The sequence below is a fragment of the Amphiura filiformis genome, chromosome 4 (assembly GCF_039555335.1).
Source record: "Amphiura filiformis chromosome 4, Afil_fr2py, whole genome shotgun sequence".
Classification (NCBI taxonomy): Eukaryota; Metazoa; Echinodermata; class Ophiuroidea; order Amphilepidida; family Amphiuridae; genus Amphiura; species Amphiura filiformis.
This window is the reverse complement of record NC_092631.1, coordinates 65,883,087-65,901,889: the sequence shown is the minus strand read 5'-3', so window position 1 is coordinate 65,901,889 and position 18,803 is coordinate 65,883,087. Positions and strand designations below refer to the sequence as shown.

General features: G+C 38.7%; 2 protein-coding genes and 1 long non-coding RNA gene across 4 annotated transcripts in view; 1 reads left to right on the top strand and 2 right to left on the bottom strand.

Moving 5' to 3' along the window:
• Nucleotides 1–2,788, bottom strand: part of LOC140151215 (uncharacterized) — a 39,605-nt gene extending 36,817 nt beyond the window's left edge. Inside the window, exons 1-2 of the mRNA XM_072173474.1 lie at nucleotides 2,724–2,788; nucleotides 2,573–2,628 (exon numbers count right to left, since the gene is read on the bottom strand). Coding sequence (XP_072029575.1) covers nucleotides 2,573–2,628; nucleotides 2,724–2,777 — 110 coding nt within the window. The 5' untranslated portion in view covers nucleotides 2,778–2,788. The remainder of the gene's footprint in view (nucleotides 1–2,572; nucleotides 2,629–2,723) is intronic.
• An 821-nt stretch (nucleotides 2,789–3,609) lies between these two features.
• Nucleotides 3,610–18,803, top strand: part of LOC140151214 (protein N-terminal asparagine amidohydrolase-like) — a 32,423-nt gene continuing 17,229 nt past the window's right edge. Inside the window, exon 1 of one of the 2 annotated variants that reach the window (XM_072173473.1) lies at nucleotides 3,610–3,672. The gene's annotated coding sequence lies outside the window, so the exon portion shown is untranslated. Of the gene's footprint in view, nucleotides 3,673–3,711; nucleotides 3,899–18,803 lie in introns of those variants that run through there. The other variant, XM_072173472.1, reaches the window with a different exon arrangement.
• LOC140149907 (uncharacterized) lies at nucleotides 11,339–13,172 on the bottom strand. The gene is made up of 2 exons (XR_011858770.1): nucleotides 13,072–13,172; nucleotides 11,339–11,417 (listed from the first exon to the last, which is right to left on the bottom strand). It is a non-coding gene; the product is annotated as an uncharacterized lncRNA (long non-coding RNA).

The window sequence follows — 18,803 nt, the reverse complement described above, 5'->3', positions numbered from 1 at the left end:
AAACCTGTTCCCTGGAAAAGAGTGATTGGTGAAAGAAACACCATTTTTGGAGAAAGCAGCGCAAGGAGATATATTTGTGGAGATAGCAGCGCAAAGGAGATTGGAGGAAGCATCATCATTTTCGTATGAGGATTTTATACGCAAGGATTTATAAATGCAAGTGTACTATGGACATCGCTGATTTTCGCAGGACAAGTGAATAAGGATATATTACATCAGTTGTCCAGAACATTGCAAGAACTCTAGGATCACCAACAAGAAGACAGCTGGTTAAGTACTGATATAGTAAAACTGTCATTGTGTGATTTTATTGTATATGCGATATTGTTATTATATGTACCAATCATACTCTGTTTTCAATTAAAGACTTAGATTTTGTTAGCTTAAACAAACAGTGTATTTGTGTTGTGCATTCGTGTGAGTTCGGGAAAAAGGTGATTTTGGCCTTAAGTCAAGTACGACTCGTAACAAATTTGATGCATTGAAACCAAGGAACCAGGTGTCTGACTATAGTCTCTTTCAAGAATGAGATCATCCTGTATAGCATTACCTCCTTCAGAGCTGTCTTTCTTGACCGTGTTGTATAGGTTGGTGTTGTTTAAAACAAACATTTTAGTTATTGACATTCACTATGGTACCTCTGGCACAAATACAATCACCGAATGTTAGGGAATGTATGAACAGTCTTTGTTTTTGAACTGAGGGCATTCATTGTTTTTGTGTAAATGCCATTAATTGGCTCTGTCTCAGGCACTTAACAATCAATAATGCTCTCAATTCAAAATTAATTACAGAAATGGGGGCATGATCGATTGTATAAACAACAATCATGCCCTCATTTCAAAGCCTGTTCTAAAAAAAAGCGCAGTGATTTACAGTGTGCTACGCACAGGCACAATGCCTAGAAGTTGACCCAAGCCTCTGCACTCTTTACTGACCACTACGACCCCCCATCATTCCATAAACCATAACAATATAGGGACTTGCAGCTATTAAGAAGCGCACACCCTACACATTAGGCCACAATAGACCTTCGCGCGCAGCCAGGATCAGCTGCCCAGTTTTGTACGGGTTACAATGAGACAATTAGCAGTAAGTTCCTTGTCCAGGGGAATTTCAAGTTAGCTCAATTTTTTACACAAGAGTGTACAAACCTCTTTTTTGGCTTTAATATTACAAAAAATAAAAATTCTTCAAAAATGTTATTTTTGTTTTAAATGAATCATACCTATGCCTATAATTATAAAGCATGCAAACATCACGCGGCATTAACATTGTTTAGCGCCAGCTCTTGACCAGGGATCGATACAAAGGGATGGGCATCCTAGTATTACGTAACAAACCGGAAGATGTAGCGTAAGTCTAGACAATAGGCGGATTAGCGGCCATTTTGTCTTCTACATGATTTTATTCACGTGTCCTTATACTTTAGTACACAAGTATATAAGTTAACAGGTTTACAATTTTAAAATTATATTTTGTGTATACAATATATTCTGTAGTAAATCGATCAAATGACGGTGATTGTTAAGGTATTATATGCTTGATAGAATTAAATTGTCTGACCAGCTAGTATTCTCCTCCGCCGTCAGTGTGATTCCAGTCACTCCACGTACCGTGTTGCGAAGGTGGAGGAGACTAAAGCTGTATTGACGTAGGTATGCTAGGTGAATTCAAATTTCCCATCAAACTGCATCATTTTATATATCAAATTATAGCCCTTGAGTAAACAAAGCCAACACTGAAAACCTTTTTTTTTTTTAGCACTTTCCGCAGCAAAGTTACATCTTGTCAAAGATTGACTTTCATCAAAAAGATTCAGCTAGCAAAATTCCCCAAAACGGCATTTCGGGGTGTTTCTAGATCTTAGTCTCATGGCGATAGCAGCTTTTTTAATGGAACTGCTATCAAAATCCTCTAAAATTCCATGTGCGACTTGATTATCACCATAAATAATCATATATTTGGGTCAAGTGAAGTATAGAAAACATATTTATGTAGGTTTCCTTCACCGACCTATTCTCGAAAAAAATTCAAATTTCTATGTAAATATGCATTGTGTTTGGGCCCTGGTCTTGGCGAATTTCGCTGACTAGCAAATGTGTTAACTAAGGTTTGCCTGGGATACCTAATTGACAAACACGCATGCGTTAAAAATGATGTAGCCTTAGTCGAACAATAGCGTGACGTAGTTTCCGGCATTGTTCCTATGCACTTTCACCCTCCTGTCTTGACCAATCACAGACAACATGAAAATAACACTTCTCACTGCCATCTATTTGAACAGTATTTTTGTTTGCCCTGAAAATTTTGCTTCCTGGTTTTGATGAACAACTTTTAACAACAAATTGAAAACATATTTTAATTGCAATGCACAAAAGTTAACATTCAAGACTTAGCTCTATTTCGTTTAAAAATTGACATTAACGTAAATTATTAGCTCATGGGTGCTTCCCTACCATCCAATATTAAAAAACAAGAAATAAATTTTGCTTAATCACCGCTGATGATGCAACTGAATAATACTCTCTGTATTCAATTCATGCATTGTAATTTGTATGGTATCACTTACCCTTCCAATCCACTTGTGTTGTTCGGATCTTTCACATGGATTTCCACCTTACAAATCTAGCAATAAAAAGGAAATCGGTAAAAATACATTAACCAAGAACTAATCAAACAGTTGCTGATTTAATTAAAACATTCTAATGATGAATTCTTACCCTCCATCCGCCGTAAAAATTGGCTTCCGTCGGTCGAGTTGCTCCTGCGGCCATCTTCTTCTCGATTTTTTATGTTGCTATTTATCATAAGGTTGACATCACTATTATTTTACGTATGTTTTGTTGCGCAGACAAAAATGACGTGTTGCTCTATCCTCACCCATTTATTATTGCACCATGAACTCTTTTATTGTCAGCAATATTGCTTCTTCTTTTTTAAATACCTATTATAATTCTGTTTTATTTTCGCAGAATGTTATGTTTTTTACAGAATGTTTACAAATGTTAATCGTAAAAAAAACCCTGACAATCGGTTGATTGATTGCTTGATTACTTGTTTGCTTGATTGATTGACTGGTTGATTGACTGATTCGGATCGATGAATTGATGAAGATGAAGGATGAATTGATGAATTGGTATATTGATTTGACTAATTGTAAAATATCCATGAAATTGCAAAATATTATAAATTGTAAAAACCCTGACAAGATCAGATTCGTAATAAGCAGGTGGTTGATTGATTCATTGATTGATTGATTGATTGATTGATTGATTGATTGATTGATTGATTGATTGATTGATTGATTGATTGATCGATCGATCGATCGATCGATCGATTGTTTGATTGATTGATTGATTGATTGATCGATCGATCGATCGATTGATCGATTGATTGGTCATGTATTTGACTAATTGATTGATATGTTGATCGAGCGATTGATTTTTGATTGTTGCATGATTGTTTGGGTGATCAAGCAATTAATCCCAATCGATCTATTGATTGATTATTGATTGATTGATCAATCGATCATCCCCCATTTTTAATAGCAAGTAATTATTCTTTGCAGGGGAATTCCCTTTTCTGAAAAGTAATACGAATTGGTAAACCGGATGTCAGCCCTGTGTTAAATATTTCAGGCCAGCTGGTCACATAATCGTGCTGGGAAAGGTGAGTGAACTTTTTTTATTTCCTCTTTCAAAATACTGTCGTTTTTAGCAATAAACCCTCGCTGTTTTTACGCCATAAAGCATCAGTTATGTTTTGTGTATGATAGAGATAATTTCAAGTATTAAATCTCGGGAGAAGTGTCCCGATTCCATTGATATTTTGTGATCATTTTCCATTGACTCATTCGGGAATTTCCCGGTTGATGGGGCACGTTATATCATACACGGTAAGCTTTCTTATATAATATCATCATACCATGATACAGACATGCACGGAATGTATGTAATCTTGTTGTTATTGCGTTCAAATTAACTATGACTTCTAAACTTGTGTACGTGTGTGATGATCCGCGATATGCATACTTCCTTTTCATACTTGCCCTTTTTGACATCATGTTATGTATACTAAAATGCAGCAAACCTTTTACGAGCGCGACTACCGTGATGTTGCAAATTCGGCGCTAACAACGCGTACGGCGCACAGTTCATTCATAAATTTCCACTCAGCAAAAATATATCGCCTTAGCAGCCAATCAGAGACAAGTGCGTTCAACGCAGTATATACGCGATGTATCCTTACAATACGCGCTCGTCTAAGGTTTTCTGCATTTTAGTATAGGCTATATGTTCTCCTGAGAACGTCATAAATAAAGGGGTGTTTGGAGGTGACATTACCTCTGGTAAATTTAGGGAGAGCGAGTTGGCGCAGCGGTAGTTCCCTCCCTTGCACCGCTGAGGTCCCGGGTTCAAGCCCCGGCCGTGCCCAAGGACTGTATGTGCATTTGGTTTATCCCGATTCCATGCTCGCTCTACTCGCAGGTTTTCTCCGGGATCTCCGGTTTCCTCCTGCTTTCAAAAAATCGGTGATTAGTTGTTTGGTTATCAAAAACTTCCTTCACCCCATGGAATTTGGGGAGCTGTACAGATAATTGGTGGATGTTACAATCTCACTTCAACTTCAACTTCAACTCTGGTATTGGCAGCACCCAGAACGTCTGGGTATGACAGCCAAGCTTGTGCAGGGATTAAGCGTGGTTACTGAGCCTGTAGGTGTGCTTTGAATGCTTGGTTACTTGGAGCTTGGATTATGTTTTCTTTGAGGTTATCTCAGTGTGGATAGGTCTTCGCCAGTTTCGGCTGCAACTGGCCTAGATCAGATGATGCGATCTGATTGTGATGATTCACCATGGCAGTGAAATTACAGCGCTTTGAATCCTTCAAGAGCTCTGGAAAAAGGCGCTATATAAATCAGTAAATTTATTTTTATTTGTAAATCATTCAGCAAGTAGTATATGGTCATTTTCACGGTAAAGGGTGTAACTTTGGATTTTTAACATTTTAATCCGTAGTGTTCTAATAAAGCCACAGAATTCCATGATTTTTGGCCACATAAGTCATCTAGTTAGCAGCTACCTTGGGTAGCATAATCAGCTTTGGGAGTTACTGCGTCAGTTTTAGCAGGCTTAAATGTACTTAATATTGCCATTTTGAAAACCTATAAAAAACAGTAACATTTTTGTAAAACCCTGTGATTTCTTCAATTAGTTCATGGATAATTTTTATTTTACTGAAAGTACAGTCATATGTTCAGTAAACACTGCCACATTAGATTTAATTGTGAACAGCCCTGTATTTTTGAGAACCGGACTTGATATTTGTTGTTTCGAGGCTTCATTTTCCGTTAACAATTGTTAACAAACTTTGTGGGTGTAGCTTTGGTTCATAATTCTTGGTTATTTCTTCACTTCTTCTTGATTCATAACAGTTGTTATCTTAACTTGAAATGGGTAACAAAAATTAGTCGATTTGCAAGCTTTTAAAATTTTTATAAAATCTTGACTTCAAAGAGCCGTTTTCCGTTAACTTTTTGAAGCCTCCGAAACAAACTGTTCAGCAAGCTTGTGCAAATATAAATAAAAGAGCTCATCCAATCTATTTATCAAAATGTAGCAAAGTAGATCCTCAAGTCACATGTTTTTAAATCGTGGAGATATATATCACCGTTTGAAAATGGGACCCAATACAAACTTTCCGTTAACAATTGAAGCCTCCGAAACAAATGAAGCCTCCGAAACAACAGTAACATTAATTATCATCTATGCATATCTAAATTAGTGTGTTTCATACTGATATCTGCATTGTAATTATTACTTTATATGTGCAGAATGTCATAAATTTAAAAAAAAATTTACATTATGGTTAATGTTTGAAAAATATACTGATACCCATAAAAGCCTGTTTCGGAGGCTTCACATGCAAAAAACACCATACTTACCCAGTGGGCACACCCGACGTTGAAATCACGTTGAAATCAGGTTGACGTTTCGACGTTGAAATCACGTTGTATTTGCAAATCGACCCTAACCTGATTTCAACCCGATTTCAACGTTGATTCAACGTCGAAATTTCAACCTAATTTCAACCTGAATCCCACGTTGTATTGACGTCGAAATTTCAACCTAATTTCAACCTGAATTCAATCCGATTTTAACCTGATATTTATTTAAATAATTATAATTATTATAGGCCTATAGTAATATATTTATACGTACACGTGTAGAACCTCACCGCTGTGGTCCGTCTGGGAGAATATTATCATGAATTCATGATTATAGGCTAGGCCTGGTATCGCCCCTGGGTAACTGGTATCGCCGTCGTTGTCGGTGCAGAGGGCGGTGCAGTCGGCACACATACGCTGCATGCAACCGGGTGTGGAGTCGTGGTGAGCCGGCGCAGTGGTCACGCCTGTCGTTGTCGGTGCAGAGGGACGGTACAGTCGGCATCCATACGCGGGATGCAACCGGGTGTGGAGTCGTGGTGAGCTGCGCCGGGGTCCCCCCTCGTTGTCGGTGCAGAGGGCTGGTGCAGTCGGCATCCATACGCGGGAGTCAACCGGGTATGGAGTCGGAGGGCCGTGAACGGCGGTCATGTTTTTGATCAAAAATCACATTTTGACCAAAAATCACAATTTTGACCAAAAATCACATTTTGACCAAAAATCACATTTTGACCAAAAATCACATTTTGACCAAAAATCACATTTTGACCAAAAGTCAAATTTTGACCAAAAATCACATTTTGACCAAAAATCACATTTTGACCAAAAATCACATTTTGACCAAAAATCACATTTTGACCAAAAATTACATTTTGACTAAAAATTACATTTTGACCAAGATTCACATTTTTGACCATAAATCACATTTTTGACCCCTGACCAAAATAACATATTTTGAAATTCACATTTATGACCAAAAATCACATTATTACCTAAAACACATTTTGTCAAAAATCTAATTTTTGACCAAAAATCACATTTTTGTTTCAAGATGGCCACCACTGAGTAAACATGCAACTTTTTGGAATCTTCTTGGTATCCGATTTTGCTAATTTCTCACCTTTTCATATCAGTTTATCGTAATAGCCTCAATTTGATGATTTGACCTATTTTTACCCTTCAAATCCTAAATAGCTTTCCATAGATTTTAGGTGCAAAGTAAGCGTCGCGTTTTAGGCCATAAGTCGAGTTACCTTGAACTTTGACATTTATATATCATCATCATATCAATTTTTCAACGTCGTCGTAGAGCCTTCAAGTTGAGTTGCCAAGCAAACACAAAACGTTCTACAGATAACGTGTTATTGTCGGTTTATATAAAGGTATAAAACGTTTTAATAACGTTCTAAAAACACTTTTGAAAAATAGATGCACGATTTTAACATAATGTTATTAAAGAGTTGACAAAGCATTTTGTTTACCTTTATAATCACGAGTAATACAGCAATAAAGACTAAACAATTCTGGTTTATTTTTTCAAGATGTGCCGCCATTTTTAAAATGGCCGCTGCCTTAACAACTGCCTGAAAACAACAACAACAAACACATGTACATATACAGGACACCTCTTTCACCTATTATTGGTATAAAATCAACCAGAAATATTATAGTGCTCTAGCTGTAGAACAATTATTTTGGATATGAGGTAATCCATTATTTTTTCAAGATGGTATAGCCAATTTCATAGTGGCTGCCGCCTTTATTTTTAGCTGGAAAACGCACACAAAAAAACTGCATATTTATGTTCTAAAGATTCAAAACAATTTTTGAATAATTAAAAATATGGGTTAAAAAGGATCAAAAATTGGGATATTTTAAGGTCCTTATTCAAAAAAAATTCTGTCTTTAGAACATAGATATGCGATTTCAATAGATTTTGAAATTCAGTGTAAGTTGTTATGATTTCATATTATAAAACATATTATCATACACATCATAAATCCAAAATAAAATCAGCTCCGTCCTTTTGATTTTCAAGTTACTTTACATGTGTCATACTTTGATACAATTTGTATCAAAACGCATCCTAAACACTTATACCCCCGTCTTCAACACTCTAAATGCTAACGTTTAGCTATTAAAGCGACATGTTTAGATAAGTAACAACATCATAGGACTTCTTCTGATGACGATGTGTGTCACACATCGACAATTCAAGGTTACTTGGATATTTGTGCTGAAAGTCAGTTTAAACTTTTAGAAATTAGATATGTAAGCTTTTTATTTGTGATGTTTAGGAGTTGGTGTTGCCAAAAATACCAATCGTTTCGTGAAAATGTGGAAAACAATATTTTCTTTTATTCCTAAGCACTTTAATGAGGCTCCGGCAATCATAATATCATGCCTTATAAATGTTAGAAAGATAATAATCAAGCCCGAATCACATGGTCGCCATGAGTTTGTTTTAGATAAAACCACGTGATTCGTGCTTGATAATTATTTTTCTTACATAGGGCATATTGTTGTGATAGGCGGAGCCTTCCTAAAAAGTGTGTATTTGTTTAAAAAGTGTTACGAGCTGGACATTTAGAACCTAAACACATTAGATTTGTGATGGTTCTCAAAAGAACTCGTTAATTTTCAAGAAGTATTTTATGTTAAAGTGTGAGGGTTATCCATAGGCCTATGTACTAGGAGGACACTTTAGAACTTGACCCTTTTGGAACCTTTAAGAATGTACTGGATGCAACGTGCCCATTATACTTAACTAGATTTCATGGTTCTCGGTCGGGCGCTTCTCGTGATAGGCCTATTTCTAATTACCCAAACCCGTTACCCATATACCTGCCCTGACTTTTAAACTACTATGAAATGCATCTCTCAATGATCAAGACCCAACTTTACACAACTTAATCAACTCTGTTTGTTTTTATAGGTGTGATGCTTACTTCGGTAGTTCGGTAGGCCTACCCATAATCTGAAACCCATCATTCGCCTCTTCCAAGCCCTGCCCTGTTACCACATTTAGAGAAACCGAAATTAGTATCTGGACGTGGATATACCCAGCAAACACAAAAACGTTTTAAAAATGTTTTAAATAAGTTATATTTTGGCTTTTGGTTTAAGTGAAAACGTTTTAATAACATTAAAATGTCGGGTTATATAAAGGTCATGATAACGTTTAAAACGTTTTGTATGAAAACACACTACAACAATATTTTTGTCAATACTTAAATAACATTATGTTAAAATATTTGAACCCAGCAAACACAGAAATGTTCTTGTTGAAAAAAAAACACATTTTAATAACATTTAAATGTCGGGTTACATGAAGGTCATAAAAACGTTTGAAAACGTTATTGCAAATATTTTGGGAAAATTTTTTCCCAAAATAAGATTCTGTTTAGAATGTTTTGTATCAAGTTTTCAAGAATGTTTTTGGAATGTTATCAAAACGTTTTTATACCCTTTATATAACCCGACATTTAGGCCCTACACGTTTTCTGTAAAACATTTTTGTTTGCTGAGCAGTAGATTATCAACATTTTTTTTAAGGTTATGAAACCGTTTTATACTCTTAATATTCCTTTTATATAACCCGACATTTAAACGTTTTCTGACAACCTTTTGCGAATGATGTCGAAAACGTTTTGTGTTTGCTGGGTAGGCCGTTACTAAAGTAATGAAATCAATCGCGAGAAACGTGAACGCAAAAAACGGTTCATATGCCTTCCGGAAATAGTCATGTTCTGCTGAAATAGGCCTATAATTATTGGTCCGATGAGATGCACGTGTTTGGTGTGTGCACGTGTTCGGTATTGAAATATGCAGGGCTGTCAACTCTCACGCATTGGCCGTGAGTCTCACGCATTGGGGCACTTTCTCACGGTCTCACGCCAAGGTAGTATAATCTCACGCCTAGGTAGTAAATCTCACGCAAAATGAGTAAAATCTCACGCATCGTCATGAATAATTTGTTACTCCTACCGTACCCCCACTGTCTCGAGCGCCGTGGCTCAAATAATCATGGTACAAAATGAACATTGAGTCGGCAAATCCTGCACGCCTCTGTCTCACGCCAAGCAATTCCAAAAAGTTGACAGCCCTGAATATGTGTTGAAAATAAGGCCTATAATTATTGGTCCGATGAGATGCACCTGTTAGTCACACTGCTTTTCCGATGCGCGTACTGTACTCCGCGCACACTCCCGTTGATACTCCGCGATAGCGCATATAGACATGGGATAGCGCATCGCGAGCACGCTGATAGTGCATCGCGTGAACGCGAACCGCGCTGACGCGAACGCGATAGCGAGCGGACAGAGGGACGGACGGACGGACGGACGGACACGCCGTAATTAGTATTAAGATGAAGTAAAAATCCTGAGTAAAAATGTCAAGTTTTTCTTCTTTTCACGTTACAACTAACTTAAAACTTCTGATACCATGTAAGGTATCTTTAACATAATTATGGTTTCTAAGTCCTGACTTTTGATACACTAACATATAACTAAACTGGAAATTGTTGATAGATTATATAACTGAATATTTCTATTTTTCTCATGGAAGAACTTCACAGAACTTTCTTAGACTGATATACAGATAGTGTGATCAATAGCTTTGGAATTGTTCTGCGTTTGCTTCTGCTTCTGCTTTGATACTCCTCAACGCTACATTTGTAACCAGACGAGGAGAACTCTGGAACCTAGAGTTAATGAGTGTATTTTTGAAGTACAGTCAACAGTACCGGGGTGATCCCCTGCAATCCACCCTTCAATGTATTTAAAGGATCCTTGTGCTCAGTTTTAGCTGAAGGAGATAAGCATCAAAAACGTCAACCCTACCAGTAGGCTTATATCACATTGATGTCATCAATACCAATATTACTTGAAGAAAATCTAGACCAGAATCTGTATTTGCTTGCTTAGTTGTTCAACTTGTTTCTTTCTATGTCAAGACACATATCAAGGCAATAACAGCTGTTATCATGAAGCTGATGGGTTTGCACATTTTTGACCAAAACACTTTTTGAAGTTGGTCCGTTTCACAGTTCCTGGAATGTGAGGCGTGAGTACATTCCATCTGCGGGCTATATGGAATGAATGATGACTAACAACTTGAGTTAGATCTGATGTACGTGGCAGCAACTGCTTTACGATGGACCCAAAGGCAGAATTTGAAGGAGGGTCGATCTGTGATGTGAATGACCCGCCTCTGGACTGTATCTAGCTTTATTCAGTGTCGGAGTTATTCCATGTCATGCCGTGTCAGTTTACTCCATCTTTGATTTGACCATGCTCTTGTATTAAAATTATGGCTCTCTCAATTGGCCAGTTCATCCAAAATCTTTGGCTGCATCTAAACTTTTTTTTTGATGCTTTATACATTGTACATTGTCATGGACTATAGTCTATTGCATGGCCAATCTTGTTTTGATTCCATTGTCACGTGGCACAACAACACGTCAGCTGTAACGACAAAAATAACAATTTCGAGATTATCATTTGAAAATACATTTCCATAATTTACACATACAGAAACATTATATTTGACATAGACATGCAGTACGATTAATATGCTTAGCCTTAATGTAAGATAGTTACTCCTGACTGTTTAGGGTCATTCTGCTGAACAATTCTTAGGGCCAATATTCGGACCAAAAAGAGGGAAATTGTAAAGTATTTTTGCTCTAGTTTCTTTACATGTTTAAACTAGAGCGATTACCGTACTCATAGCTGAACAATGGGGCTTTGGCAGTATATTGTGGTACATGTATATATCAACCCTTTATGACCCCTTAATGACCTTAAATGAATTTATATTTATATTTTTTGGCATATAGCATGAGATTATATTTTATATTTATAAAAATATTTTAAACATGTTTAGAATGTCATAAGGATCATTGCATTTAAATATCAGCTCAATTGGAGCATTTTTGAAAACATGACCTTTGACCCCTTTATGACCTTAAATGAATATTAAATTATTTTAAACATGTTTAGAATGTCAGAATGATCATTGCATTTAAATTTCAGCTCAATTGGAGCATTTTCGGTTCAAATGACCTTTTTGACCCCTGTGACTCCTTTATGACCTCTGATGTTAGGAAATATTTTTATTATATTCTTTACTCCTTCCTCTTTCATTTGACATCACTGGGGGTTCATGATTTGATTCATACCTTCGTGGCATTTAAAGTTATGTCCATTTCAGACCAAAAGGTTAGTTAGTAACCGAGTAACATACACTGTTATAGGCTGATACCATTTCATGGTTCAGCAAAAAGCAAAAACAAAAACTGAGTTCGCTGAGCTGATTTAGGCTTTATACATTGAATGGTAAGACAGACTAATCAAAGAAAAATTCCAAACGTCTTTAGTTTCGGAACCGGGGTGCAAGAAAGAAAGAAAAAGAACTGACCAAAAACACTAGTACAATGACCTAGCACATGAGCATGACTAGACCTGTAGTCTAGGGGTTCACCTATGCTCCCAGCAGTACAATCCAAGCTAGACCTTGCTGCACGATATGACTAGTCTAGGGCTAGGCCTAGGGCCTAAGTTTGTTAATTATAAAATAAACATTTGCCACCCCCCTTAAATGCCAAAGGCCCAAAAGTCTTCTTTTTAACCCCAAAAGTCCCCATTTTTAACCACAAAAATCTCCCCTTTTAACCCCTGAAGTCCCATTTGCGAGCGCATGCTTTCTTGGTCCAAAAATGTCCAAATCCGCCCAGTCCAAAAAGGTCAAAATTTTGAAGAAAAAAAAAAGGTCCACTTTTTCAAAATCAGCACCCCCCCAAATAAATCCAGACTACGGGCCTGATTTCCCCAGCAAATATTCCAAACTGGCATGACTGGGTCTTCTACAAAGTACAAGTCATGTCACACGCAAGTCAACTTCCATGCACTGTTGCGTATTTCTCGAATGGTGCATTCATGATTGTATATACAGCATGCATGTCATGTGCAGCAGGCATGTAATTTTAAACTGCTCAGTAAGCTTAACTATTTTAACATATCCTGATGATACAAAATGGAAAACCAAGTTGAAATATACATCCAGCAATGTATCCAAAGGTCAAGTAGACCTTTAAAGAAAATTTAAATGTTTACTAACCTGTTTTATTTGCAAATTTAGGCCTCAAGTTTATGTACGTCATACGTACGCGTGCAACTCCTTTTGCTTGCTGCTGTACATTGGGCAATATCCACTCTGGAAAAGTGTTGGGCGTTTATATCGCACTACTACAATTTTAATCCAAAAATATAATTTTCGAATGTCCAAACATTTATGGTGGATCTAGGATTAAAAACCTGTTTTTTAAGGTCAAAATGCGAATATCCAAAAATTTGAAATTGTTTTTCAACATGTTTCAGATATAGGCCTAGGCCGACTAGCCCTGAGACAAGATGATCCAGATCCAGATCCAGATCCTACATCAAGTTCAAACAAACGGACACATTCAAGGCATTTGTCATTGGCTGATGCGCCATCCCGCCGCGGCAGTGGCATAAGTTTTGCACTTTCGGCGTGTGCGTAGGCCTACTCACAAACACTTGTGCACGCGCGTACGTACCTACAATAATTTGCAAATGCGTGTGCGTAGGCCTACCTGTAAACAAGCGAGAGTGTACTCGCACACACTTGCGAATTCGCATGCGTACTGTAATAACTTTCGCATCCATAAAAACTTGCGAACTCGCATGCGCACCCGCAATAACTTTCGCGTGCCCATAAACACTTCTGCGAACGCCAGCATGCGTGATCGAAAACACTTGAAAACTCGACCGCGTAACGCAATGTCTTGTGCACGCACGCTGCGGCGTCTTCCCCGCAATAACTTTCGAACACAAGTGCGTGCCCATAAACACTTGCGCATGCGCTTGCGTATTTGCAAACACTTGCGAACGTGCATGCGTGACGCATAAACACTTGAGAACGAGTGCATACACGTAAAAACTTGCGAACGTGCGTGCGTACTCGCAGAAACTTGGGAACGGGCATGCGTACCGGGAATAACCTGCGAACGCACGCGAGTACTCATAAACGCTTGCAAACTCGCGTGCCTACCTGCAATATCTTGCCCGCGCATGCGCGCACATAAACACTTGCGAACGTGCGTTTGTACTTGCAAACATTGTGGTATGCACATGTGTACTTGCAAACACTTGCGAACGCTGCGGCGCACCCGCAATAACTTGCAAACACATGTGCGTACCCATAAAGACTTGAACATGTAGGCCTACATGCGTACCCATAAAGACTTGCGCACGCGCGTGCGTATTCGCATATAGGGGAAGGTGGGGCATAACGGACCCCCGGGGCAAAACGGAACCACCTGGAAAAATAGGCCTTCGCAATACTGCCGCCTATGCAAATTATATTGAGGAATACAAGTATGGCTACGAGGATTTACAACAAAAATTTTATCTGAAACAATCCACTGACATTCGAGCAAGATCGAGTCAAAAATTACTACCTGTCTGGTGTAAGATATGTAGATGTTTAATGCGCTGAAATTTTACTTCATTAATATCGGATTCCCAAATAATTGTGTATATTGTAAACACGAAGGTACTAGCCATGAGCTGTATTAAGTGCATGGCCTATATACTACGATGTATTATGCATGCAATCTATTTCTAAAAAATCGGGTATGGGGCAAAACGGAACCCTAGGTGTGGGGCATAACGGAACAGGGTTCCGCTTTTGCCCCGGGCGCTTTGTCCCACAGATGGGTTCCGCTTTTGCCCCAATTGGACATAACTTGTCTTCACTCAAGGAAATGTAGGCGTTATCTAGGGGCCTACTCGAACATGGTAAACACTTCGCTGAAACATAGACATATCATAGACCTACAGATAGAATTAATGATTAAAAGTTAACCACTTACTCCACAGAGATGGTAGGCCTACTGAATATTTCTTTCTGATCAAATATTGGTCATACATATTATAGGCCTACTAGGCCTATAAGAAGTTAACCACTCACTCAACAGAGATGGTAGGCCCACTTAATATTGTAACTGAATATAGGCCTACATATAACTAGGCCTAGGGCCTACTGATGGCACAACTGATATAAGTTTACACCCAGGGTGCCGCTTTGCCCCATAGGGGGTTCCGCTTTGCCCGATAGTGGGGCAAAACGGTTTTTTTTTTGTGAAAATATTTCTTCATTTTTATACAAAATTGTAAGATTCAAGTTATATTGGTTAATGGTATATTAAAGGTAAATACAAACTTCAACTGAACATATAATTTTTACAGTCATATTACTTATGGTGACGTCACAGAGCATCCTCAAAGTTAAGTGTTCCGTTATGCCCCACCTTCCCCTACTTGTGAATGTGTGTACCGGCAATGTACGCAATCGTACCCATGAACACTTGTAAACATTAGTGCGTACTCGCAAACATTTGCGAACGCATGTGTGTACCGGGCGAGTTAACACTTGTGCACGCACGCGTGTACGCACTGCACCCACCCACAATATCGCACCTACTGACGCCGGCGATACCCGGCAATACCCCGGGCGACATCACATAATCGGGTTAGTAAAATAGAAGATATGCGGTTCCAATAGGCCTATTAGGGACCACTCACAAACACTTGTGGGGGTGACGAAAAAAATCATCGCGAAAGTTTTTCGCCCCCTTTCAGTTCTCAAAAAATTCAGGGCCGCCCTTTTGACATGAAAATTATGAGTCAATCCCATAGAAAATCATATAAACTCAATTTTCCTGGGAAAATTTTAGTCATTTTTCAAGGCCCTGCCGTGAGGCCTACCCATAAGAGGGTCAGAACTAAAGCCCCACCCCACCCTTTTGCATCAACCCCCCCACAAGTGTTCACCATGTTGTAGGAATTCCCATAATTATCAACATCAGCCCGCCAATTGAGCGGGCGACGGGCCAGATAGCATGCCCCTGTACCACCCGGTGTTTTCGGGTAAGTCATTGGAGGTAGTGCACGCCGCGCGCCACTTGAAGGAAAACGGAAGTCCGGTTTAAATCGTTAGATCATGCGGCCTGGATATATATAAAATGAAATTTGGGTAAAATCTCAATGCTCTCGACCTTTAAACATGTTAATATACTAGGCATAGGCATATTTCGTCCTAATAATATTTTATGTAAGGTCATTAAGTTGTGCATTGAAACATTGGTTGAAATCAGGTTGAAATTTCAACGTTGTATCAACGTTGAAGTTTCAACCTGATTTCAACCTCCTTAATTTTTGCATTGAAAGTTGGTTCAAACATGGTTGAAATCAGGTTGAAATTTCAACGCTATATCGACGTTGAAATTTCAACCTGATTTCAACCAATCTCTAGGTTGAAATCGGGTTGAAATCAGGTTAGGTTAGATTTCGACGTTGTATCAACGTTGATACAACGTCGAAATCCTAACCTGTGCCCACTGGGTTAACAAATGGGTGAAAAAATTAACATGTGATAAATCTACAATATCTGCCACATAGAATCATTGATTCAATACACACAAGAAAATAACAGCTTTGATGATCCCAACACTGTTGTTTTCAAAAAAACTACTTCTGCAATGTTTAACAATTGTTAACATGAAGCCTCCGAAACAAAAAAAATGACTTGCTGTGATAATTTAATTTTTGTCACAACTGAAATTCAATACTTAGAAGCAAAGCATGAAAATGGGTAATTGTGATATTTTTACCTATTTTTTATGTCAACTTGTAGTAGTTAGCCAAATATTTTACTTTTATGATCACCTGTGTTGTTCACTGATTTCCCCCAGCAAATATTCCAAACTGGCATGACTGGGTCTTCTACAAAGTACAAGTCATGTCACAAGCATGTCAACTTCAAAGCACTGTTTCGTGTTTCTCGAATGGTGCATTCATGATTGTATATACAGCATGCATGTCATGTGCAGCAGGCATGTAATTTTTAAACTGCTCAGTAAGCTTAACTATTTTAACATATCCTGATGATACAAAATGGAAAACCAAGTTGAAATATACATCCAGCAATGTATCCAAAGGTCAAGTAGACCTTTAAAGAAAATTTAAATGTTTACTAACCTGTTTTATTTGCAAATTTAGGCCTCAAGTTTATGTATCGCCATACGACGCAGCGTGCAACTCCTTTTGCTTGCTGCTGTACATTGGGCAATATCCACTCTGGAAAAGTGTTGGGCTAAAGCGATATCGCACTACTACAATTTTAATCCAAAAATATAATTTTCGAATGTCCAAACATTTATGGTGGATCTAGGATTAAAAACCTGTTTTTTAAGGTCAAAATGCGAATATCCAAAAATTTGAAATTGTTTTTCAACATGTTTCAGATATAGGCCTAGGCCGACTAGCCCTGAGACAAGATGATCCAGATCCAGATCCTACATCAAGTTCAAACAAACGGACACATTCAAGGCATTTGTCATTGGCTGATGCGCCATCCGCCATGGCAGTGGCATAAGTTTTGCACTCAAGCGCAGCGTAGGCCTACTCACAAACACTTGTGCACGCGCGCACGCACTTCACAATAATTTGCAAATGCGTGCGTAGGCCTACCTGTAAACACGCCGAGTGTACTTGCAAACACTTGCGAATTCGCAGGCGTACCCGTAATAACTTTCGCGTATCCATAAAAACTTGCGAACTCGCATGCGCATTCGCAATAATTCGCGTGCCCATAAACACTTCGCGAACGCCGCATGCGCATCGAAAACACTTGAAAACTCGACCGCGTAACGCAATGTCTTGTGCACGCACGCCGCGCGTTCCCGCAATAACTTTCGAACACAAGTGCGCACTCCATAAACACTTGCGCATGCGCTTTCGTATTTGCAAACACTTGCGAACGTGCATGCGTACGCATAAACACTTGAGAACGAGTGCATACACGTAAAAACTTGCGAACGCGCGAGCGTACTTGCAAACACTTGGGAACGGGCATGCGTACCGCAATAACCCGCGCACGCACGCGAGTACTCATAAACGCTTGCAAACTCGCGTGCCTACCTGCAATATCTTGCCCGCGCGCGCGCATGCGTAACATAAACACTTGCGAACGTGCGCTTTGTACTTGCAAACATTTGGTATGCACATGTGTATTGCAAACACTTGCGAACGCTGCAAGCGCGCACTCGCAATAACTTGCAAACTCATGTGCGTACCCATAAAGACTTGAACATGTAGGTCTACATGCGTACCCATAAAGACTTGATAAGACGCGCACGCGCGTATTCATTCGCATATAGGGGAAGGTGGGGCATAACGGACCCCCGGGGCAAAACGGAACCACCTGGAAAAATAGGCCTTCGCAATACTGCCGTCTATGCAAATTATATTGAGGAATACAAGTATGGCTACGAGGATTTACAACAAAAATTTTATCTGAAACAATCCACTGACATTCGAGCAAGATCGAGTCAAAAAATTACTACCTGTCTGGTGTAAGATATGTAGATGTTTAATGCGCTGAAATTTTACTTCATTAATATCGGATTCCCAAATAATTGTGTATATTGTAAACACGAAGGTACTAGCCATGAGCTGTATTAAGTGCATGGCCTATATACTACGATGTATTATGCATGCAATCTATTTCTAAAAAATCGGGTATGGGGCAAAACGGAACCCTAGGTGTGGGGCATAACGGAACAGGGTTCCGCTTTTGCCCCGGCGCTTTGTCCCACAGATGGGTTCCGCTTTTGCCCCAATTGGACATAACTTGTCTTCACTCAAGGAAATGTAGGCGTTATCTAGGGGCCTACTCGAACATGGTAAACACTTCGCTGAAACATAGACATATCATAGACCTACAGATAGAATTAATGATTAAAAGTTAACCACTTACTCCACAGA